At 37.1% G+C, this 27064-nt stretch overlaps 1 protein-coding gene across 17 annotated transcripts in view; it reads right to left on the bottom strand.

Annotated features, from left to right (window-relative positions):
- The window catches only part of PARD3 (par-3 family cell polarity regulator), a 623149-nt gene that overhangs the window by 11078 nt on the left and 585007 nt on the right, over positions 1 to 27064 (bottom strand). For all 17 annotated transcript variants that reach the window (XM_087420636.1, XM_087420634.1, XM_087420623.1 and 14 more), the window contains one exon: positions 6670 to 6790. In XM_087420636.1, the coding sequence (XP_087276762.1) occupies positions 6670 to 6790 (121 nt within the window). The remainder of the gene's footprint in view (positions 1 to 6669; positions 6791 to 27064) is intronic.

Raw genomic sequence — 27064 nt, 5'->3', positions numbered from 1 at the left:
TGTTTTAAGAGTGCAAATTACAAATCACCCTGGCCTTGTTTGTGATGAAACTGGTGACAAGCAATGACCTTTTAAGTAAAAAAATAGCCAAGGCTGCCAAGGCCATAATAATGAGAGAGGTTGTAAGAGAGAAATAAATACATGATTATCTATTACACAATACACTGGAGGCCACGGTATGTGAATCTCTTCATGGCTTATGTTTAAAACCACAAGTGAAAACTATGTTTTGTAAATGAGCTCAGAGTCCTGGTCTTTATCATGATTATAATGAGACACTATTTATACTATATAAAAAATTATATAAAGCTTAGGAAAGCTACACAATTTTGGTATCACTTACTAGTGTAAAACAAAATATTAAAAATATCTTCCATATAGTGTTTCACTAAATTAAGACATTAACTAAGCATTTCTCTCAATTAAATAAAATCACTTGTTTTTCAAAATAAAAATAGATAATACAAAAAATAAAAATACAAAACCAAAACTGTTAATAGTTAACAGACTAAAGAAAGAACAAAAATAAATATACACCGTACAAAGTTTCAGTACTAATTAGAATTAGGTAAAATTTTAAGATATTCAGAGTTTAATATAAAGGTCTATGTGTCACTTATGAAACAAAATTCATTACTCTTATTAACTAATATTTACAAAATATTTACATAAAATATAACTAGTATTTACATGAAATATTCAATAATTTTTAAATACTCGTAATTTTTATTCATATAGATAAGAAAAACAGCATGTAAGCATATGTGTGTGTGCACTTGTATATAATCACATATACACACATATATGTAATATTCTTATAAATGATCATTTCAGGCAGGTTTTCTATTTAAATCATGAATAATAAAAATATTTTGAAAATTTCACATAACTCCAAGGGCATGTATAGAAAACAAAAATAAAATACAAAAAGTTTGTGTGCTTTGGATGAAATGAAGAAGATGATGATGAGAATGATGATGAAGACTATGATAAAAACAGAAAGAACAATGACATCCCTTTGAGATTTAAAATCCCTATTTCAGCAATTCAAATGTGCCACAATCCTAGTATGAATTCCATACTCTGATAAAAATGTTTATTTAAAGATTTGGTAAAGGGTAAAAATAATTTTTATGCCACTAAATCATGTAAAGAATGTAAATTGTTTACTCTGTTTAAAAGTGGCCATTGCTAACATTGGTAATTATTTTATACAGTAGACTTATTTACAACCTTTACTCAAAACAAAGTTAACTTTTGTCTATCTATTCTGCTTTCCCAGCCTTCCCTTCTGCCCCATCACACACTATATTTATACAACTATCGATTGAACTCTTGTGGGTTCTGAATGTTGAAAAGCTTAATTGCCACTAATGATGTGAGTAATGGTTGAAAAATCTGCAGAGCATACCAATTTCTCTCATAAAGATTTTATAAATACATGTTTTAGTCCTAACACACTATTGTCTTTATCTCATCTTTCCCAACCTGTGTTTGGATCTATTTTTTCCCCATCTTAAGCAGCAGGGATATTGAAAATAAAGGGGTGGCTCTACAAAAGAAGCCAGCCCTCCAGTGTCGTGTACTAACGGCATCCAAAGGCAGCCTCAGGAATTTCCACCACCTGAGGCCTCTGGGGTGGAATGGTCCATGGGTCACGGAGGCTTTGGTGGGGAGGACGCGTCACAGGGCTGCAAGAAAGGGGTCTACTTTGCAGCAGCACAGAGGCCTCTGCCATGAATAAAAAGTATCCCTTTGCTGCAAGGATGGCTTTCTCCAGGCAGCTTTCCAAGGGAAGTGATTTCCATCCAATCTGAACTGGAGTGACACTACCACAAGGCTGTCAACTAAGAAGGCATTTTTTGAGTCAAGGCATGGAGGCCCACTATGAGCAAATGACAGCAGATACCTTTGAAGTCTTAAGAAAGACAAAAACAAAAAATCATCATTTTCTCAAATTCCCCAGGTACAGGGAAGGCAATCTAGAGGTGCAGGGTGGCTGTGCAGATTGGCTCTCCAACTAACGCAGGCAAAACCCTAAAAGGGTAAGAGGAGACATTAAAAGTCCAAGACAGGAAAATGGAGAAAAGGACAGATTTTTTTTATTTGTTCAAAGACAGACAGCTAGGAAGAAAGCTTGGGGGAGAAGAGGATATTCACATCGCAGAGGATCAATTTTCTATCTGAAGGACTAAACTACTTTTAGTCACTACATAACCCGGGATGGAAAGGATTTAGCAATATAGCTATTAAAGGCTCCATTATCCCATCTATCAGTCGTCTCAGCCAGCAAGTCTCCTTGTGGGCAACACTCAGGTATCTGCAAAGTTTTAACAGCATACTGTACTTACGTCTGCGGCCTGCAATTTAATTCTTTTAAAAGCAACACTAAGTCCTGTCCATATCTGAGCTCTGTGATAATAACCCTCACCTCAGCTATTGTTCCATTATCTTAAGAAAGATTTAAAGCAACTTGCTGCTTTATTTATGTTGCACCTGGCACTACGTAGGGGAGAATTTGTTTTTTCTTCTTCTTTGACTCTCACTCAACTTGGGACAGAACTCACTTCAATTATGGAGCTAAGGAAATTTTCTGGGCCTCTGCTCATCCAAAGACCTTTTGTGCCACAAATCAGCTCCCTCAGCCCCAAACATTATTTTGAACAAAAGCCCAGGAACAGGTGCATTCCGTACTGCTAGAGTTTAGAGAGAACATTTTAGAAATGGATGACTTGAAAAGGGCTACTTGGATGGATTTTCTGCAGCATCTCTCTCTGTATGGAAAGTAATTGGCTTGGATATTTTTCTATATGATACATCTGGTTGCACTTGGTGTGTGGGCATTTCTAACAAGCATGACAATTTCAACTAATATGGTCAAAGTTGTATACACAGCTTGAGGATAAGTTTGTGGTTCCTTAAAACTAAAATGATTACAATCCATCCCAGTGGGGAGATCATGGTCTCATCTGTTCCAAACACAGTGACCTTTCAAGGTCAGAACACATACGGGAAAAGAAAAAAAGATTCCAAGATACTCATAGCTCGTTTTGTAAAACAGATAATAAAAACCATAGACCACGCTTCATTCTGAACAACTGAGCAGCTCTTAGTAAGGCAACAATGACAATTGGTAAGAAAATTAATACACTAAGTAGAATCACAGTCACTTTAAGTTCATTTACATGATCAGTAGAATGGGGAGTACACAGCAAGATCCCGATTGTTTGAAAATGAAAAAAATAAATAAAAAGAAAAGAAAAGGTCAACTTCTGACCCACAATTTAGGCAATTATTCCACTCCTGAGGTAATCAGCCTGTCATCCAAATAATTCCCTGCTCACTCATTACAGGAAATGATAATACAAGCCAACTTGTCTGTCTAAAGTTGCTATGGCATTTTGATATACAATAATTTGCCTTACGACCTTCAGTAGCTGAGTTTCTAAATGTATAAGATTTTCTCGAACATTTTTCCTAACATGGACATAGAAACATATGCCAACCTATTCACCCCCCCATTCAAAAAAAAAATCTTATAAAGAAACCCAACTGGATATCAAATCATTTCCACATCTCCCAGTAAAAAACATCTAGAGCTAAGAAGTAGGAAATGCTCGTTTAGCCTCAAATAAACTTGGAAATCTTGCATGTAGATACAATGTCACCAACCAGAAATAAATCCAATCAATCTTAGTGCCCAAAGATATGTTTCTCTGTTTCTCAAAGTTATGTATTTAAAATATATTCCAACTTCAAAGAGGTGTTCTTTCAAGCCTTTCCTGACCACCCACAGCTGATCTTGGCATGGCCCCTCCATGCTTAATACTCCATGCGTACCCCTATGAGAAACTACAAAGCCCTCCTTTCCTTTGTATCAGCTCCATTGCAGAGTTCTCAGGGCTTTCTCTCTTTCTGATCTTAGTTCTCCAGCACCAAACACAGTGACTAGAACATAGTAAGCACTCAATAAATCTGATGCCTTAAATAACTAATTAAAGAATACATGTTGGGAATATGCTGGTTTGAAATCCACATTCCCGGTAAAGTCAAATGGCATGACGCTGCTCCCCATGGTATAGCCTGCGGAGTGAGGGACACGGGGTTTTGCAGGCTGAACTGTGTGTGAGAACTATTTCCATGTGTGGCTGCTGTTTTCTCCTTCAGGCTGTCACTGTACTCATGTCTCTTTTCAATCCTTTTGTGCAAATATAATATAAATATGTTAAGGATGTTTACTACACGATTCTTTATCACAAAAGAATCCTGCCTTAAGAAACCTAATAGGAATAGATAGAGTCAATTATGGCAAACCATATTAAGTACATTAACATAATTCTATCATATTGCTACATGGGAATGACTCAATTTACTTGATCATCTAGAAAAATAAACTACATTATTAAAAATATCATTAATAGTAATATTGTTGCAGAAGACAATTAGAGATTTTCTTAGATATTAAATCTGCTGAACTTGTGTTATAACCTCTCAAGAGTCAGGCTAGGATTGATTTCATGAGGAGTTTTTACTCCTGGATGCTGGTCCATTGCCAATTGCCTGTTCTGAGGCCCCATCTTCCCCACCTGAACTAAGATAAAGCCCTTCAAATTAGTACTGCTTCTCCCATTTCTCCTTGTTCTCCTTTCATTCACAAAATTAACCTTCCACCAACTCCAATTTGGTCACTAAATCCTAAGATCAAAAACCTTATAGGTTTCTGGCTTTGTGTAGAGTATATTAAGAGTGTTGGATTTTAGGAACAAAAAGGACTTCAGAGATGATCTAAACTCTAGAGCAGCACTTCTCGAAGTTGAACATGTTTCAGAACCACTTGGAAGGCTTGTTAAAATACAGATTCCTGGGCCCAGGCATAGAGGTTCAGATCTAGTAGGTCTGAGGCAGGGCCCAAGCATGTGCACCTATAACAAGCTCCCAGGTGATGCGACGCTGCTGGTCTGTGGCCACACCTGGAGAAGCTCTAATCTAGGGCAGCAGTTACCTGCATCCACAGAGGCCTCTGTGTTCAACCCGGGGAGCTCTGCTCACACTTGCTTTACTTTACACACTCAGTTTCCTCTTAAATTTTCGTTTTAACAAAGGGTTTAACAACTGACTTTACTACATCTATTCTGACCCTTTTGGTTTACGACCAAAAGGTTCTGGTTACAGTTTTCTTTAAGAAAACTGAGGCCTGGAGAGCCAGGTCAGCTGGCTAGTGGGCCAGTGTTCTGTCCTGATACCATCCTTCCTCAAACTTTCAATCTAGCATTGAAGGCTCCTACTTCATTTCCACCCTTCTCTCTCCTTCCCTACAACATAACCAACCTCTCAGGTCAACGTCAGTTGGGAAGTTTACCCTTCCCCAAATAAAACAGGATCATTTTTTCATGTCAAGCCTTTCCTAACACCATTCTTCCTTCTGCCACTACTCTCCCAAATATGTAGTGTAATTATATTCCCAACACTTTGAACTGAACCCATTGACTTTTTGGACCCTAAGCTCCTCTACTTCAGTAACTCACATGCATGGATGGCACGCCTTAGACCTCAATGTCATCCAACACTGTGCCACCTCCAAGATCCTGGACTCCAAAAAATGTGTTCTCATGACCACAACTTCCTAGGCTTTACAACCCCTAGACTACTGACCCCTCTTGTGTGCTCCCAGGCAACCAGAGAAATCATTTCTCGAGCTGTACTTACTACCCTTCCCAGACGGGGTGATGCGTCACCAGTATCCTCCCAGGACTCTTGAGTGCCTTCTTTGACTTTCTGCCATGTCTGCCTTGCCAATCTCTATCACAGAATTAGTCTAAAAATTGTTTTTTCTGTTCCCAGTCCTCTAAGCATTGTTGGCTGTGGTCACATGTTGATTGGACCTACTAATACCCTCAGCTAGATTTTCCTACCTCAAGTAGCTTACTTATTCATCCCTAATTGACTCTCTCTCAAGTTTCCAAAGAGATTCTTCAAAATTCCCATCATCTCAGATCCCCAAATCCATTCCAACACCTCCTGTTCCCAGAAGTGCCATCATCTCCTGGGCAAAACACGACATCAGAGCAGAAGTCTGGGGCCAGACTGGGGAGGTTTGGCACACCACCCTGCGGAATCTGGGCTTCATCTGTGGGCACTGAGAGGCCACTCAAAGTTTCACTTCAGAAAGATCACTGAGGTGGCTATGTGGAGGATGGACTCAAACAGGGATATAGGGAGATCAACAAAGGGATTCAACAAACACACAAAGGGGATAAGGAAGAACAAAGAATCCAGAATTACTAAATTCTGCATTTTGTGTATAGTAGATACTGAATAGACATGTGCTGAACTAATTTATTTTGGCTCTGATTCTGAGAAAAATGTATATACAAAAATATTTACTAACCTTAAAAAAATGTATGGTTGAGAGCAAGAATACTTTTGCTATGTCTTGTCATAAGGCAAATGAAACCTATTATGCAATGGACAGATGGTGCAACAAGATATAAAATGAAATTAGCAATGATGAAACCCAGATGGAAATGAGGGAAAGGTCAGTATGTTAAAGGTCAAAGGAATTTGGCTCCATCTTGTCTCGTTTCATAAACGACTGAGATCATTGCTTAGTGGCTTTTACCGCAGGGAAATTGTGGGAGTATTCATTGTGCCAAAGAACCAAACACTCACCCAGGGTTGTTCAAAGCTATAGGTACGTCTTCGGTCTTCTCCATCTTCATCCTGCTTTGCTTGCTGAAATTCTTGCCGTAGACGCTGTATCCGATCGTGGTTGCTAGGAGTTGATCTGTTGCTAAAAGAGGGAAGGGGCAACAATGAACATCCTTCAGAAATACAATCTGTGAATTGCAGTTGCTAGGAAAAAATGGCAGCTTGCTGTGAAATGACACTGTTTAAGAGGAAGTGAATTTTTTCAAACAATATCTGGGCATTTAAAATATGTTTTAATTTTGTTCTTATGATTAAGACTTACTGAAGTTATTTCAGACAGATATTTAAGAGGGTGAGCAGTATTTTCAGACATTTCTTTTTTACACAGTTGTTTAAAAGCCTCATTTACTTTCTGTAATCTGGCAAGGTGTTGGCAGCAAAATTTTTTGGAGAGGACATTGCATTAAAAGTCAGAAAACCAGGGTCCAGTCCCAGCTCCTCCGCCTTCTGAGACTAAGGCACTTACTGCCTGTGAGCTGCGGTTTCTTTATATATATGAAGTGGACATAATAATCACTTTTGGTCTAAATATCATACTTGTAACAATCAAATGAGATAACACCATACAATATAGCCTCACGAATGTACAGTATCATTTTCATAATGCCATCATATGAAGTTCCTATTTATGAGTTATCAGAGGTCTATACAAAAAATGCAACAGTCACAGCATAAATGAAAAGCATTTTTTTTGCACTTTTAAAACCACTTTATTAAGGTATGATTGACATACAAAAAGCTGTACATATTTAATGTATGCAACTTGATGAGTATGGAGATAAATATACACCCGTGAAACCATCACCATAATCTGTGCCATAAACATATCCCTCACCTCCAAAAGTTTCCACCTACCCTCTTTATTTATTATTTTTTGTGGTAAGAACATTTAACACCTACCCTCTCAGCAAATTTTTAAGTACACCATACAGTATTAACTATAGAAATGAAAAGCATTTTTAAAATAACTTCAGGTGATAGTTTGATTTAACCAGTAGGTTAATAATAATGCTGACTTCTATTTTATAGCATTGAATTTTGCTTTATCTTCACAAAAAGCTTATAAGTTAGGTGCAGAAAGCAGGATTACACACACACACACACACACACACACACACACACACACAGATGTAGAAACTGACATTCAAAGAAGATAAGTGATTTGTTTGAATCAAGTCTCCCAGCCACCCAGGGGAGAAAGTGAGACTAGAATCCAGATTTTTCTGGCCTCTAGTCCAGCCCTCATTTCACTATGCCATATTGTATCACTTAGTAAAATGCATATCAGATTCCAAAGCCCCTCCTTTACAAAATCATACAAATTCTAAAAACAGTATTCTGCAAGAGTAATAGCGATGACCAAAGTTAAATCGATCTTAAATCTCACGCACTTCTGATCTGCTCCATTCCCTGAGCACTAAGTTGCATCTTCTCAGGAAAGCTGTTCAAGCACATTAGCATATACCGTCTCCCCAACACAACCTCAGACTTCTTGAGGACAAGAACCAAGTCTTATATTTACCATATATACCCTCCAAGCTGCTAGCAGAATGGGAAGCTGTAAGCTATTAGGAAGAGCAGGGCTCTTCATTGAAAACACGTTGCCCTGGTTACTCTGTGTGTATGTGGGTTCTTTGGCTGCACACTCCCCTGGGTAATGTGATTTGTGAGAGGCAGCGTGGAAAGAGAAAGTCTGTCATAGTAGAGTATATAAAATTCTCAGACTAACATATGTCTTCATATAATTCCACATATTCTGAAGAATTCCAAAGGCTTAAAAATCTCAAATTGAAAATGTTCATGTATAGGACCACAATATTAATATCTTCCAAGAATATGGGATAGTCTTTCATCATTTAATCTAGTGGGTGGGTCCCTGTCACCTTTATGTTTCTATCAATTTCATTAGAGCTTCTGAAATATGTTGTCAATACATTCAATTTGATTATTTTTCCAGTCAATAAAAGCTTGTCTTCCCTTCATTCTTCTTCTGACAAATCTTTTGAACTGATCTGCCTGAGAACATTAAATGTTAATGGGTCTGTAAAATGTGCTACTTGACAGCATGAGCCTTCAGTCCACGTATGGGTACAGCTTCAAAACTTCCCCTCCATACTTTTAAGCCAGGCAGGTTGTTATTCCCACAGGCTTTTAAAAATATTATAGAGACAGCATCTTATATTTTTGAACACAGAAATTTTCAATAATAGTTTCCCCATGTAACGCCCAATCTATAGAACTCCTTACTCTCTGTGTGATGGTGTAGGCATGAGGATAGTCAGATTCCTAAGACAAAGAGATAGGAAAGTGAACATTCATTTATCTCACTGCTATCTTTCCAGCTGTGACATACTTCATAGCTTTTAACAGGAGGATTGTGGGAGGCTTGACCGACAAAGTATTTTACAAGTCTAACTAGAAATATTTCTCTATTATTTTCATGTAGCATAGACAGTTTTAATCCCATAATGATTAGGTTCATGAAGCCCAAACCACTGATGAAAACTGACCTCTTACTATTTGTGATTAATTGGAAGTGCAATCTCCCAACAAGGGATGTTGACCCTGTGTCCTTAATTTTAAATTCTGGTGACCTGAATGTTTCTCATAGTATAAGACAAGTTCTGGAAGTCACTGTTGCCCTTATTTCCAAATCTGAGCAGCTGGTGAGACCACTGTTTCACCTTCTTTTCCTCGCTCCTTTCTTCTACGTTCTAGAGAAAGCTGCCCGACATGCCTAAGGCGAGCAACGCCACTCCAAGGCTGAAGTTGGAAAACTTCATGATGGTTTTCATGATGAATGATGACTTCCAAAGACTGGAAGACCATCAAGCATCCTTGGGGAACAACAGTTGGCAGTCTGAAGGTGAAATCCTGGCTTCAAGAGATGAAACCATTGCAACTGCTCAGTTCTGCTTCTTAGGCCAGTCTATAATGGGCCAACAACTCATATTTGCTCTTCTAAAGTTCTTGGTTAGCTCTTCTGCCAAGAAAGCTAAAGGAAATTTTAAATAGTCATCAGCATTGTGGCTAATCCTTACACACCCCAATCAACTTATATTTAGGTTCATTGACAACTTAGAGTTGCTCATTATTTTTTGTGAGGAATATAATGAAGATATCACCTAAGTTAATCAGATGGGTGAGACAATAAAACTCTTAATGAGGAGTCAGTAAATCATAATTTACTGATAGTCCACAGAAAGGAGAGATGAGGAGGGGAATTATAGAGATGCTTTTTGTGTAAAAAATCCACAGATAGACATAGGACAGTTTAAATCCAACACAAATACTTAGCCTCCCCTTCACATGGGTATTTGTAGCCCAACTGGAACTTGCTTTTAAACACATACAGGTATATATGTATGTGTGTGCATGTGTCTATGTGTGTGTATTTTTTTTTAAAACTACTTGAAGAGGGTTGGTTTCCATTCAGTAATGATCTGGGATTTTTTCTGACCAGATTAAGAAAGAGTGCTTTGGATCACACACTATGGAGATTCCTAACCTGGCATGCATAATGTAACCCTGAATTATATGCAACTCAAATCTTTCCCATCCATGATTACAATGGAGATTGTACCCTCTCCTGTCAAAGGTAGATCACACAATGTACTAAACTTTAGAACTTTCAGAATGGATGACTGTATTGTGCTTCACCAGCAAAAGTAGCTGAAAATGCCAATTCATGCTGACTAGCAACGATCTTATAGGCAGGTGAGCACTGGAGGCTGTCCTGCACCTGCACTCCACAGGCATGCCAAGCCAACCACCCCTCAGGAACAGTGAGGGAGAAAAGAAACTTTATAACAGTGGTTCTCATGAATACACATCGCGTACACGAGAATCATGATCCATGCTGGTTAAAAAATGCTGATACTCACCTTGATATGATCTTCCGATTCAGTCAGTCCAGTGCAGGGCCCAGGAATCTGCATCTATTCAAAAGCACTGCAGGTGCTCTATGACAATACTTTGAAAACAATGCCTGCAGGCTTCATAGTTGGGACAAATTCTACTGCCTGCAGAGCAATTAACTAAAGAGTGAAAAGGCCCCACTGCACTGCAAGCACCCATGTACGTTCTGTGACAAATGGGAGTAATATGTGTGATCTAGAAAGTGGGGGCCCTTACTTGGTTCCAGTGGATTGTTGCCCTGAAGGGATGTGGGTCTGTGTTGCCTTCTAATTTTTTTTTTTAAGAGAAGTCAGAAATAGTTTTTCTCTCCAAATTTTAAATGTTGGCTTATTTTATTTTTTCATCCTAGGTGAGCCAAAAAAAACAAAAACAAAAACAAAACAGGTCTGTTGCCTGCTAGCTTACAACCTCTACTTTATATTCTGCAAATGCTGTCTATTTTATATGTTGCTTTTCTAGGCTATTTACTTTCACTGCACCAAGATAAGGCCAGTGGTCCCCTAGTTACAGTCCCAAATATTAAAAAACTGACAATCGTATATTGTTCATATGGTCTTGTCTCTCCTAAATGGTCTGCTCCTTCCGATCTACGTTGCCCTCAGGCTTGAGTTCTGACCTGTCTTTCAGGCCAGCATGCGCTGAGAGAGAGGAATTTGTGATGTGACTGATTAATTCTTTATGGACTAAAAATACTTTAACATTTGCATTTTTAATTATGCGAAGGAAATCTGGAAAACTAGAATAGAGGGCATAGCTTTAAGATCCAGAATTCAGTGGAAGGGAGAACCACACTCATTTTTTTTTAACAAGAAGGTATCATCTTGCTATACACGATCCTTCCCATAGAAGAAAGAGTAAAACAGAAGGGAAGAGAGAAGGTAGACAGCAGGGAGGGACTGTGTCAAGGCAGGCTTTCCCTGGTGCTCAGAAGGGGAGAGGATTATAATGGCTAGTACAAGAGAAGAGAAGCTACTAAAGAAGAGAGGAAGGTAAATTTGCTCATATCTTTCTTTCTGGAATACCCTCTCCTTTTCTTTCCATCTTTCCAATTCCACCAGTAAGTCAAGGAAACCAAATTCTACTTCTTGAAGCCTTTCCTAACTACTCCAGCCCATGTTCATTTTTTCCTTTCAATTCTTCAATAATAATTGTCCTCCGACCCAAATACTGTTTTACAGTATTTACAGAACTTACATGTGTGTTTCTCTTTCTTAAGTTTATGCCTTCATCACAACCACTTAACATGTATATAGTTTGTATGTCATGTCCTGTGGCAGGGTAAATTCTTCAGCAAAGATTTGTGACAGACAGACTTTAAGGTGGCCCCCCGATCCCTGCCTCCTGGTATTCACACCTTTGTGTGGTCTCCCACAGGGCAGGGCCTGTGACCTGCGTCTATCCAATGAACGGCAGCAAAGGTCAAGGAATGTATAGGATTACATTTACGTGATTATATAAGAATGCAGTGTCCATCTTGCTAGTCCATCTTGCTAGTTCATCTCTCTCTTTTCTGGCTTTGAAAAAGACTGCCACGAATCCTACAACTGCAAAGAGCAGAATGCTGCCAACAACTCCAGGAGCAGGGAAGTGGGCCCTTCTCTAGTGGAGCCTCCAAGTGAGAACCCAGCCTGGCTGACACCTTCACTGCACCTAGATGAGACCCTGAGCAGAGGATTCAGCTAAGCCGTTGCCAGACTCCAGACCTACAAAAAATGACATAATAAATGTGTGTTGTTTCAAGCTGCTAAGTCTGTGTTAATTTGTTATGCAGCAATAGAAAACTAATACCCATTGACATTGGCCTTGACCATGTGACTTGATTTGGCCAATAGGATGATAGTAGATGTGATGCAAATAGGGGTTTGAAATGTGACTGCATGGTGGGTCTGCTCTTTTGTGTTCCACTGGCAACAAAAGATAACAAGCTCCCTAAACCTTCCTCTCTTAACACATCCCCCCCACCACATCACCTTAAACAATGTTACGGGGCATTGTACATACTTATTAAAGGAAATAAAGTGGCCTAGTATGCCCTGCCTATAGTTGCAACCAAACAAATATTGCCCGTTGCAAAAGTGTGTTGGTTAGAAGAGCAGAATAAAAGAGAGGAATCATATTTTATGAATGAGCTTTACCACTATCATTTATATGTTAGTCACTCCAAAGTTCTGGTCTCTGAGAAAAAGTGCACAAAGTAAATACTATCGAAGAAGATGTCACTGAAAAATGGTAAGTGCCAGATCTTAACACATGAAACCAATCCAACGTGTTTTCCACTCAACAACAGTAGATAGCCAGGAATGCCCCATGGAAATCTATCCAATTGCTTAGGGTGACTCCCTTGTCAACCTCTCCATCACTTCACCCAAAACACCCCACTCTGGTTCTGTTATCTCTGAAAATCAGCCCTCATGAGACCAAAGCAGCAATGTGGGTGTTTTCCCGGAGCATGGTGAAAATAGACCTACCAACCAGGTCATTCAGTAAAGTGTACTCAAGGGCTCACTCCTAGTTTCTTTCTGGCAGAGACTGGTGACTTGCTGGGGTCTGCGCACAACTCACAAGGAGATATTCCTGATTAAAACTGGTTTTACTTAGTTTGCCAAGGGTCCAGGACTTAACAGATGTCCTTCTCATCACCAATTTACAAAAGGATAGGTACACAGTGAAGATTTTTTTAAACATATCAGCTTATATCTTCGGCCTTTTCATTTCTGCGATCTACTTCTCAGCCCTAACAATTTATTTTTTGGCCTAAGTACAAAATTCTATTCCAAATGCTAGTGAATTTCACACCTGCACTTGGCATCCAATTATTGGGGATGCAAAAGGGCATTATTCTTTTCCCAATCAAAAAAATACAAAAGTCAATTTCCAAATTATATCTGAGATCTTGGAAATAATGCTACTCCACCCTCGAAGCTTTCCCCTGTTCATGTATTTCCACCACTCCCCTGGGGTATTCCACGCACACACCAGGGAAGAAAAACACGCGAGTCTGCTAACTGCCCACTTCAGGAACTCTTTCTCCTCCACCTGCCAGGGCTTCCAAGTGCTATCATCTCCCTGATGCTGGGATTCCACGGCAAGACTTCTGAACAGCATTATGGCCTGCATCCCAGCACACTTAGAAAGGAGAAGACAGCAAGTTAAAGCTTCCAGGACTTCATTCATTTCCACTCCCAGATCCTGCGTTCCTGAACTTGGACTTTTCTAAGCCTGGATGATGTCTTTGGGTAACAACTCAACCTTCACAGGAGGTTCCTGGGTTTTAGTTCTCTTCTTTAAGGGAAATGATGTCTTGATTGACTTCTTTGGTAGTTACACAAATGGAAAGACTAAAGATCCAGTCCAATATGTAAACAACCTACACTTCACGAGTACTATTATTGTTCGAAACATTTCCATTGAAGGAAAAGCAGAGCAGCTTCCCCTTCATTGCCCAATTCCCTAATTCTTCTCGAGTCTTAAGAAAGGAAGAACTTTTGGTCCCTTTATTTGTACCAGTGACACTTCTAAAATTCAGCTACTTCATAGATGTCACCTAAAACAGACACCAGGACTGGAGTCGGCAAAAAGTGACACAGGAAAAAACATATGTAGGGCAGACCTGTCACATAGCTTCAGAGACAGGCAGCCAGCAATGACCACAGGCGTCTCAGATCATTAAGCAATGTCTGACTGTGATGTCATGCACGGAGGTACAGAGTTGTAATCCTTTCAAAACAGACAGATTGTCAGCATGATAAAGTGGATATAAACAAGTTCTTGAACAGGGACGGCTAAAGCGTTGGGGGAAGAAATGTCACTGAACTAAAAAGGGATGATAGGACAGCTACCAGGAACTGAGTGCATGCAGAGACTACAGGTGAACAGCGTTCTTCTCACTGAGGTACTTTTCTATACTGATTAGCAATTCCATAAAATATACCTGATCTTGTAATCGCCAGACAAATAGTTATAATCTACAGATGTCAGCACTGAGTTCTTAATTGCTGTAAATGAGTGAGCAAATACAGGTTTCTCATTAAACCCATTACACCCTGTATGTTAAAATGGAGCACTCGCCATGTGATTTCTTTCTTGACACTCAAATCAGGAGCATTCTTTGTAAAATCCTAGGTACAGACAGAGAAGCAGAAAGATACTCCTAGCGGGGGTGTGTGTGGCAGGTTCCTCTCCCGTAAAGTGTGCTTATTCTCGGGGAGAAATCCTCTAAATGGCAATGAATTTGTTGCCTAAATTTTAATGATGGCTACACTGTGCCTCCACTTTTGCTTTCTTAAAACAGAATAAGTGGTGTCACCCCTCTGTGAAAGCTTTTGCTTCTCTTAGAGGAGCCTAGAGCACGTCCTCCCACTGTGCATGGGTTTGCCTCCTGTCACCTGAAGAAGCATAAATTGCTAAATTAAAGGGAAAAGGAGGGAACAGAATAAAATGCCATGGAAAAGCGAACCCTGAACTTTCAGGTTAGGTAAGCATTAGAGCAACCTAGCTAAGAAGGCTGGGGCTTTCTACTGTGGCTCCCTCTCGCAGGCTGGGAGATTTATGAGGAATGGGGGAAAGGGTGGGAGGGTTAAACCAAGAAATGTATCAATTACCAAACTAGAAATAAAAATAGCTCCTCAGCACAAGCTTCAGTAAGTTTTATCAGCAAGTATCTTGGGGTTTTACACTCAAACCACAGGTCATAAATTCACAGTAAATCCCCCATATGTTCACCAAACACCTGAATTCAATTTCTCTTCTGGTTGTGAAGTAGGAATGTGGTGCTCAAATTAATTATGCATGCAAAGTTAGTTTCTAACAAGGGCAGCCTTTTTGAGATCCTGAAGGTATTTATAATATCTGAAATTTGGGGATAGATCTTTCTTCAATCTTAGCATTTTTATATTGGTATATAGGTATAAATTCTCTCTTCCAAGTTTGAACAGTGGAAAAATAAGCTTGGTATATGTCTTGTTACAGTGTTTGATATAGATAATAGATAATCCCAGACATTTGTGAGATGTAAAAAATGGTCTTAATATTTACTCTAAGGTTTTTAGACAAATATTTTCATGGATATGTAAAAGTCACCTTGAATTATAGAGAAAATCTAAAGTGAAGCTAAATGGCTATATTTATATGTGTCCACGTGTCCATGTGAAATTAGCTACTTAGGAAATATCATGTCATTTTCGGTTTATTTTCCATTTTACTCATCATTTGTAATCTGAAAAGAATTATGAGAAACTTATGCAAATCCCAAAGGCACTCACTTTCCTCAGCTGATAAAATTCATTTTCAGATTTTGACATCCATGATTTGTTGTCCATTTCACACCAATTTCAGTGTAATAAATCATAACAAATTAAAAACATACAGCTATGTTCTCTGGGTTAAAAAGGTGGTCCCAGAGCTGTTACTACTGCATTTGCTTCTGATGTGACGCGTCACAAGCAGGGGTACCTCCCTCCATCAGAAAGAGTCGGGACTGGATCTCACTCCAAGCCCCTTTGCGGCTGTTTGGTAACAGGGTTATGATTTTATAAGCAGCAAATCTCAGGAATGTACCCCTCGCCCCATTTTATTACTATCATCACTCTTCCTTATTAGCCTGTCACTGGTCTCAGGCAGGAGGGAGAAAAATTTCGCTTTACTTTTTGAGGGGAATTCCTCCAGCTACAAAGAACACATGCGTGCACAGACATACACAATTTCAGGACCCAACAATAAACACACGGAAAAAGACATTCTATTGTGAGCCCGAGGTAGTTTTCCCTGACTAGTAAATTCCACAAAAATAATCCAAGTTGGTTTCTACCTAAAAGGATTACTAACTCTATTGCAGTCACACCTCCAATGAGGCATTTGCTTAAGACTCAGCACAAAAGTATTATTTAGCAAGCTTTAAAAAACTATCAGTATAAAACTAATTGTCAAGATTTTTGTTTCAGAAATCATATTCTAATAAAACTTTGTAATAAACAACCTTTGAATATTTTGAGCATGAATGTTAGAGCCTAAAACCCTAGAGATGGTGGAAAAATCCAGAATGAACCTCAACAGGTCCCTGTGAGGGAAATGGGCAAAGAGCAGTGGACAGAAGTAGTTTTTCGCCTCTCAGATCTTCCTGACTCCCTAGCAGGTAACTCTACATAGCTTTAAACGAATAAATGATGCAGAGAAAATGTTTTGCAGATATACCTATGAATTTAAATGCATTCTTGAAAATAAAATGCTATTGCGTGGAAGAAACCACATATGTCACTTTTCTTTGCACAATGCAAGAAGCAGCTATAATTTGGGGTTAATGCACAAAGTGCGCTCACTTTTCAGAGATTGTGTGATTTTCTTGAACTGTCTAATAAGCAACAAGGACGTGTAAAGGTATTCTAATGGGTTAGAGAGTTGAAGATAGTTTACGGATTATACTATTCATTCAATACAACCACTGGGGATATGAAGGTTAGCCAGTTGTGACCCGCAAAGTCTGTGCTTCAAACTAAAATGTACATTTGGGTGACCGAATAAAGAGCACAAGGATTTCAATATTATAGGTGAAAAGCTTGAAGAACTAAAAGAAAAGTGAAAATCAGGAATACATTATGAAAATCTGAAATAGAAAAGCAATGGAAATTAAATTACAAAACCTGATGGGTTTTGATGACAAAATAAAATGATTATCATGTTCTTTTTCACATTAGAGAGGTTTTATCATACAAGCATAGAAACTAATTATAGAAGCATTATTTTAATTCTTTAATCATGGAATGATTACATAGAATTCAAGGCTAACGTTTCCTTTGTTTTTGCATTTTCTGTCTTTAATGACAGCATAATTGCAAAATACTATAGGAAACTAAGCTATTTTTGAAGATGAAAATTCTAATTCTATGCAGTGCTTAATACTCTTGTCATAATTCTAAGTTATGGCTAAAGTCTCTATGGCTTCCCTGAAATGACTTAAAATGGAAAAATAATGTAACAGGAGATATAGCGCCTGTAGGTTTCATGAGTGGCTAACTCCGAAATGTTTTTGAGGACTAGAATAAAAGTAGAAACACACATTTATTAGTTTTCTTAAAAAATAGAACATAGGATGTGCCCAAATAAAGAGTTTATATGTATTATTTTTAAACATTTTAAAGATCATTAGAATATTTTTCTTGACTGGTAATTTTTTTACTTCTGTTTATGCTCTTAACTTAGGAAGAAGGACCTGGATACCCACTTCTGAAAACACTGGCCGTGAAAACCCTATGAACAGCAGCAGAGCATTGTCTGATATAGCAGCGGAAGGTGGAGGATGGCACAAAAAGACTGGGTAGGGTTCCGCTCTGCTGTTCACAGGAGTAGGAGTAGGAATCGGCACTAACAACAAATACTCTTAATTAATTTCAAAATTATTAGTTAATCATTTTCTAGGCTTTTCTTCTATTCATGATTTGGCCATGACCCAACTTACAAATTACTTCTCTGGATAGAGAAAATAAATGAGATACAACGTCAATCAATTCAACTTCTCATTTCATGTTTAGCTGAATTATTATGAGAAAACACAAAAAGTGTGACCATACTGGTTTGGAATTATTGATAGATTTTGAAAATGGCTTGCACCATTCTTTTGGAAATTACATTTTTTCAAAGTAATGCTGACATATGTACAATTTATATTTTAAAATGTTAACTAAAAGGTTTAAAATAAAAGAATCTCCTGCTTCATCACATCTTGTCCCTCTGACTACTCGATCCCAAGAAAAACACTTTTAAGGCATTTAGCTATTTTCTATGATATTTCTTATTAACTCAACCTGAGATACTCAGAACGGATCAATCATAATTCCTGGTTTGTGATACACTCTCATCCATGATTCTTGCATGGCTCACTTTCTTTCATTTAGTTAGAGATTTTTATTTATTTATTTTTTGCCAAGGAAGATTAGCCCTGAGCTAACATCTGTGCCAATCTTCCTCTACTTTATCTGTGGGTCACCACCACAGTGTGGCTGATGAGTGGTGTAGGTCCACGCCCAGGATCTGAGGCCACAAACCCAGGCCACTGAAGCGGAATGTGCCGAACTTAAGCACTACACCACTGGGCTGGCCCGTAATTAGCAATTTTTAATACTGTACTCAATATTATTAAAAGTTATCAATATGATCCATTACATAAAACAAAAGCTAGGGATTTAACAATAATCCTTATCTAACCAAATATATTCCTCTGGTATTTAACTACATATTTCTGAATAATGTATTTATACCACTATCTCCTGTTTCATTAATTTTAAACATTATCTGTTGACTTCCTACGAAGGTAGAATGTCAATCAACCCACTGCAATCACAACTCCCACTCCCAATTCTCATCACCCACGTCCTCCCAATATAGTTATAGCACAACTTTTAAATGATTTTTTAGCGTTTATATTATTTATGTAAATATTGTTCACTGCTAATTCAAGTGGAGCACTATGATGACATTTCCTTTCTTCTATGAAATTCTTGGTTTTTCTGTCGCTTAGCTGTCTTAGAGCCTGTCCATAATTTTTTTAAAAAGCATTTTTTTAAAAAAGACTTTATACTTCAGAGAAGTTTTAAGTTCATAGCAAAATTGAGTGGAAGGTACAGAGATTTCCTATACACCTCCTGCCTCCACACATGCATAGCCTCCCCCATTATCATTCACCAGAGTGGTACATTTGTTACAACTGATGAACCTACACTCATACATCATTATTACCCCAAATCCATGGTGTACATTAGGGTTCACTCTTGGTGTTGTCTATTCTGTAGGTCTGGACAAATATATAACGACATGTATTTATCATTATAGTATCATACAGAGTATTTTCACTACCCTAAAAATCCTCTGTGCTCTGCCTATTTATCTTCCCCCCTACCCCCACCCTTGGCAACCAATGATCTTTTTGCTGTCTCCATAGTCTTGCCTTTTCCAGAATGTCATAGAGTTGGAATCATACAGTACATAGCCTTTTCAGATTGGCTTCTTTCACTTAGTAATATGCATTTAAGTTTCCTCCATGTCTTTTCATGGCTCTGTAGCTCATTTCTTTTTAGCTCTGAATAATATTCCATTATCTGGATATATCACAGTTTATTTATCCATTCACCTACTGAAGGACATCTTGGTTGCTTCCAAGTTTTGGCAATTATGAATAAAGCTGCTATAAACATTCCTGTGCAGGTTTTTGTGTGGTTTTTTGACTCTTTTGGGTAAATACCAAGGAACACGATTGCTGGGTTATATGGTAAGACTATGTTTAGTTTTGCAAGAAGTTGCCAAACTGTCTTCCAAAGTACCTGTACCATTTTGCATTCCCACCAACAATGAATGAGAGTTCCTACTGCTCACAGCCTCACCACCACGTGGTGTTGTCAGTGTTCTGGATTGGCCATTTTAATAGGTGTGTAGTGGTGTCTCATTGTTGTTTTAATTTGATTTTCCCTGATATCACATGATGTGGGGCATCTTTTCATATGCCTATTTGCTATCTGTATATCTTCGTTAGTGAGGTGCCTGTTAAGGTCTTCGGCCCTTTTTAAAATAGGGTTGTTGGTTTTTCTATTGTTGAGTTTTAAGGGTTCTTTGTATATTTTGGATAACAGTCTTTTATCAGGCGTGTCTTTTGCAAAAATTCTCTTCCCCTTTATACAGCCTTTTAATACAAATTTCCACAAGATCAAACCTATCATGCTCCTCAATTTCCATTTTTATCTTGGAGCCCTCCAACCTCAAGAGCTCTTCCCACATGCTCCAATCGGCCCTGGTTCTGTAGTTCTCTGCACAGGAGAAGTCCTGGCACCTCCCTGCACTATCATCCTGGGATTTGTTAGAGCACACATTCTGTAGCTTCCTAAAAAGGATTGTATTAGAAGTAAAAAATTTTGTCTTTCCAAGCTTAAAATACACTGATTCTACCATCACCACTCATTGACAATTTGGTTAGGTATGAAATTGCAGGTTAGAAAAGATTACCCTGCAATGTTTGAAGATGTGGCTCCAATGTCTTGTAGCTCCCAATGTTGCTGCTGAGAAATCTGCTTACATTCTGATTCCCAACTCCTTATTTTATACTTTTTTGAAGGATCTTCTCTTTATTTCTGGTATTCTGAAACTTCACAATGCTGTTCTCCTTTTGAAATGGATTTTTCTGGTCACTAGGTGATTCTTCAACCTAGAATCTTAAGTTCTCCAGTTCTAGGAAAACTACTTGTGTTATTTCTCTAATAATCTCTCTATCATTATCTCTTTATAGAAAGCATATTAGTTATATGCTGGACCTCCCAGAATGAACTTTTGATTTTCTTTCTCTTTCTTTCCCACTATATTGCTCTTTGTCATATGTCTCATGTTTTATTACTTTTTGGGAAATTTCCTCAACCTTGTCTACCAAGCCTTCTATTGTGTGTCTTAATGCTGCTATCATATTTATTATTTTCCAAGAGTTCTTTCATATTTTCTCAATAATCCTTTCCAATAGCCTCCTGTTCATGTTTGGTGGTTGCAGTGTCTTCTTTTATTTCATGGTATTACTTATAGTTTTTAAATATTTTCTGTTCTCTTCCCTATATTTTCTGTTTCTTCCAATTTCTTTTCTTAAGTCTGTTGTTGTTTTGGTCTCTGTCCTCCATAATTCAGGCTTTCTTCAGATGTTTGATATGCTTGCCTGTCCTTTCATGTTTAAGAATGAGGCACTAAAAAGCAGATTAGTCATTATGGGCACGAGTGGGGCTTATGAAATGGTGGACATTACTCCAGGGAGGCTGGGCAGAGAGCCATCTTTTTGGTTGGGGATTCCCACGTCAGTGTATGAGAGTTCCTTCTCTGGGGCCATTCCATTTCTTCAGAGGAGAATCCACCCATCTTTTGTCTGGGGTTCATCGCCTTGGTTCTTCAGATTCTGGGGTTATTTAGTCATCACTTATGGTAATAAAAAGATATACCCATTTTCATAAAAATGGAGACAATATTTCTGTTTCTTATTCTTTTTGTTGTTTTGGAGTGATTTTCAAGAGGAAAAGAGGAAGCAATATCTTTATTCTCTATGTTAAGATTGAACTTTCCAGCTTGTATTATTCTTAATTCTCAATTATTTTCAGATAGATCAAATATCATTTCAAGAATAAAACAGGTATATGGATACTTACATTATTATTTTTTTAAGTATATGAAAGATATGGACGTAAATGTTCCAAAATGATAATAGTTGTGGGTTATTATAACAGGATAATATCCACCATTCCCCAACCAACTTTAGGACTATTTCAATATTACTTTTTTAGATTACATATGTATATTTAGATTATATATAGATCATATATAGATTATACATAATATATAGATTATATGTTTAATATACATATTACATTTTTAGAATATGTGTTATATGTTTATATATGTAAATATATGTGTATGTGTGTATATATATAAATGCATAAACATACATATATTACCTTGGAGACTAAATTTTTATTTAATTTTAATTTTTTTATTTTATTTATGTATTTTTAATTTTAATTTTTTTGTGGGAAAGACTGGCTCTGAGCTAACATCCATTGCCAATCCTCCTCTTTTTGCTGAGGAAGATTAGCTCTGAGCTAACATCTGTGTCCATCTTCCTCTATTTTGTATGTGGGACGCCTCCACAGCATGGCTTGACGAGTGGTGTGTAGGTCCACAGCCAGGATCCGAACCTGCGAACCCCAGGCCACCAAAGCAGAGCACACGAACTTAACCACTACGCCACCGGGCCAGCCTCAAGACTAAATTTTTAAAGCACTGAATTTATAATCTACAAAGCTCCAAATATAAGTAAATCCTATTTCTATGATTTAGCCAAGTCCTCCAAACTTTGTACCCCCAAACCCATGTTCTGGCATTATACTCAAAATAGTTTTCTTTTCTTTGACATGTGATGAAATGCACAGTTTGGCTTTAGATGTTTATTACACAGGTTTACTCCACTGGTCAATGTGGCGATTATGATTTCCAAGTTTTAATCCTCTATTTCAATATTTGCTGGCCTCCACTCTTAATTCTCCTGCCAAATAGTGACCAGCTTCCATTTGGATCTCTTAAAATGATTCCATTGGTGCTCACGGTGAAGAATGTTCCCATGCGCACATCCGCACCACACGCCAAGCTGATGTCATTTTCTAAGAGATATCGTGGTTTTGTAGCTAGTACATGTGAATTAATATAAGCAAATTGAACCTAGTATAAGACCCCATATAATCATAGTGTTAGAAGAACCACTTAATACTCTGATTAACTAAAAGTTTACCAAAAGCCTTTTTTGTTTGTTTTTCTCCATCTTTGTGTTTGAAAATCCTTCTAGAAAGCACTAAACATCTCTTCCATCTTGCAAAGAAGGAATAATGGATATCACTTAACTTTGTAAAAAAGTTTTAAGATTCTCATGACCTTTAGTTCTCATTATTGAGTACTTTGAGTAGAAAAAAGGACAAAATTGAGCTCAATGTTATTCTATTGACTACAGGATACTACCCCAAAGCCCTTTTGCTTTCTCACTATTATTATTTTTGACAAACTTCCAATAGCAGCACTTTTGTAGGCATCTAGCTCTTTCTCCTGAAAGAGTAATTTAAAAACACATTGGCTATCTGTGGGTTTGTATGCTTGGTTGGCTTCTAGTTAATTGAGACTTTATTGTATCATATTGCTTAAACATGATTTTAAAATTATACTGCAGCTGAATAAAATGAGAAAAAAATCTTTCCTTCTCTGTGAGCACAGTATTCATAGAAGATTTTTTCTCTCTAGTTTGACTTTTTCTTTCTCAATTTTAAGGATTTTCAAATTTCTAAAAACAAATCAATAATACTGAATTCCAGACACAACTTAAAATATGGATAAAAACCTTTTGACCTTTATAAGTTGATTCATATAGTAAAATTTTCACTTCTCTATGCCTAAAGTGTTGTTCAAAGACTTTAATTTGACACTTTACTAACTTAAATATCTTTCTTTTGAATAAAAAAATCTCAATTTAACGTGATTACAGATTTTAATAAAAATTTGTTTTTCTGCAATAAACAGAATATTTGATCTTTCAATTAACATCAAAGAGATATTATAAGAGAACAGGTAGAGTAATCACCCACCCAAGGGGCTACTGAGACATGAGTAGAAGGGGCAAAGGTCACAGGAATTCAGGTGCACATTTCAAAACCAGCCTTGATGCCTGCCAACCAAGGCAAGGGTAGTACCAGCTTATACCTGAGAACAGAGGAGAAAGAAATAGAGCAAGACATCTGTTAAAACTCAGTAGGATCCTTTATAAGCAGGTTATAACACTGCCTTTCCTGTATCTTTATGTTCAGCTGATGTCCCAGTACTAGTGTGCAGGGAAGCTAAGTGAAGACCCAATAGAACTAACTATGTGTGCAGTAGCAACAGAAGCCCAGAAAGAATACAGATACATAGACATAGACATTGACATAGACATAGACATAGGCATAAATTTAGATATAAATAACAGGAATTTTCTAACAGGCATTTATACTATACAGTTTGGGATATTTTCTTGAGTTGCAAAAGAAAGATTTAGAAAAGGTATACTGCAATATTACTCATGTTTGTCACAGGCCAATTATCTGACATGAAGCTCCATGGAGACTCAGAAGTCACAGGCCTCTACAGACATCATTTTGTTTTGTCTTTTCTTACACTGTAGTGTCTCTACAGACTGGCGCTGATATTGTTTCATTTTGATATCATAATAACGTCTCCCCCGATTTTGGCTGACATTTTGTTTTGACATTATGTTAAAATAGACCTCTACTGACATTTCATTTTGTCACTGCAACGTTGTTTCTATATGTTTCTGCTACATTCTTTTGTTTTGACATCAAAATGTCATCTCCATGGTCTTGGCATGACATTATCTAGAGAAATTTATGAAGAGGTATGGTGTGCATGGAATAGATGGGTAAAATAAAGAACATTTAATAAACTTGAGGGTATTTTTGATAAACACAAATTTATATGATACTTAGAAACTTTGCAAGATTGTTTCCATCAAGTCACTAGAGTTTATTACAACATGGATTCAGTTAAGGTCTTGATTCTCCATCTTTCCAATAAAACGAAACCCTACAAGTTCTTTTACATGTCATAATTTCAGAGAAGTAATCCTCTACCCTTTTGTTGCCAGAATCAAGTTTTCTTTCTTTTTTTAAAAATTAATATTAATTTTAAAAATTAATATTAATATTTTTTTAAATTAATAAATTTTTTAAAAATTAAAAATTTTTAATACTAATTAAAAATTAGTATGGTTTTTTGTGTTGCAAACTGAACTAAAATGTAAAAAGTATGTATGAAATAAATAATTATAACTGTATTTCATTGAATTTAAGAAACCGGTGATCATGACACATCTTATGTATCTCTAAGAAAGAAAATGCTGCAATTAAACTGACTGTAAAAACAAGTATCTTGATATCAGAGATTTTAAATTGGGAAAAAATGTGAATCTTATAACTGAGGAAAAACGGTGGTGGTATGACATTTGGTAAAATCAATATTACCAAAAAAGTGATAAAAATAATGATGATAGTTTGAGGTTTTTTCCCTTAAAAATCATAGGATAAAAACGTAAATCTGAAACAGATTTTGCAGTTTTAGGTAGATATTGTTGATGAATTTTCTGAGAGGGATCTGAAACAGAATTCTCCTTTTCCTGATAGTCTCCCTTTTCTTTTGGATTGACAAATTCTCTATGAACATTTACTATGCATAATAAGACCAAGAATAGTGATCTAGAAAACTAAACACTTCTAAGTTATATTAGCTTAAGTTCTTAGGAAAATATCTTTATGATATAATCTTATACCTTCAACTTTGGTCAAAGTTAATAAGACAAATGGTGTTTTTGCAACCCTATATTTGCAAACATAATTGAATTTGTTATATAATTTTTAATTAGAAAGCATATATATAAAAAATTACTCCTAACATAAAATGCAAGAGATGATGTTTCTACAGATGATCTCATACATTTCCATTTATCACACAAATGATTGATCATAATAAGAACATTCATGAATCTTACACAACGCTTCATTTGAAAATGGTCATTTTCTAACACAATTTCCCTTTTACAAGTATGTATGTTAAAGATGACTCCTGGAATTTAGTGCTAGTAAAAACCTTTCTCCAGATGAACTCATCCATTTCCTTTTGTCACAGAGTAAAGATTTTATGTTGTCCTTTTTGCCTTGGCTACCAGGAAACTCTGAGATAAACTTAATGTCCAATTATAATTACTCACATCAACTGTCTAATATATCTTTTATCTTTTTTGTGTCCTTTTAAACTTCATTTTAATAGCTATTTTTAAAAACCGCTTCACACAATTTTTGGAAATTAGGTGGGCATAACTCCTACCTGAATACATTTTATATCACTAACCACAGTTCCTAGAAAGGCACAATTGCTCTAGCGAGTATGGACTATAAAGCCTAGAATTTCTTTTCCTATTTTGAATAGTTATTTCTTCTGACTCTTCTAATAGCAAAAATATTTGGCTTATGTGTATGTGACTACCATGAGATGAGGTTATGAGAAAGCATCTGACCCAGTGCTGAGCACAGGCAGGCACTTCATAAACCCCAAATACAATGAAGGAAAAGGACATCTAGGTAGGACACAGAGTAGGCGCTGTAAATCCAGGCCTGCAACTCAGGAGAGAGGTGAAATTGAAGCCACAACTTCAGTGGTCATCAACATAAATAGAGGTGTAATTTAAGCCATGAATGGATGAGATCGCACTGAGAGAACATGTAGAAGGAGAAGAGGGCTGAGTATATGTGAAAAATCCACCCCATAAGGCTATCAGCTGACTTCTCAGCAGAAACTTTACAGGCTAGAAGAGAATGGCACGATATATTTAAAGTGCTAAAAGGAAAAAACTTACAGCCAAGAATACTCTACCCAGCAAGGTTATCATTCAAAATGGAAGGAGAGATCAACATTTTCCCAGATAAGCAAAAATTAAAGGAGTTTGTCACCAAGAAACCAGTGCTACAAGAAATGTTAAAGGGACTGATTTAAGGGGAAAAGAGAAGACCACAAATAGGAAAAATTATCTATTTCCATGATTAGAACGTAATGGATACAAATACACAAAAAAGAGGTTAGATATGATATCAAAAACATAAAAGGAGGGAGGAGGGGGGTTAAGAGTACAGCTTTCAGACAGAGGTCAAACTAAAGTGACCATCAATTCTGTATAGAAGAAGAAAGGAACAGAGAAGGAATACTAAAACACTGAGAAAAAAAAAAGTTAAAAATGGCAGTAAGTACATACTTATCAATAGCTACTTTAAACGTCAATGGACTAAATGCTCCAATTAAAAGGCATAGGGTGGCTGACTGGATAAAAAAACAAGACCCATATATATGC

The sequence above is a fragment of the Ceratotherium simum genome, chromosome 32 (assembly GCF_057802395.1).
Source record: "Ceratotherium simum simum isolate JZ-2026a chromosome 32, ASM5780239v1, whole genome shotgun sequence".
Classification (NCBI taxonomy): domain Eukaryota; kingdom Metazoa; phylum Chordata; class Mammalia; order Perissodactyla; family Rhinocerotidae; genus Ceratotherium; species Ceratotherium simum.
Note: the sequence above shows the minus strand (reverse complement) of the source record. Positions and strands in the feature narration are given on the sequence as shown.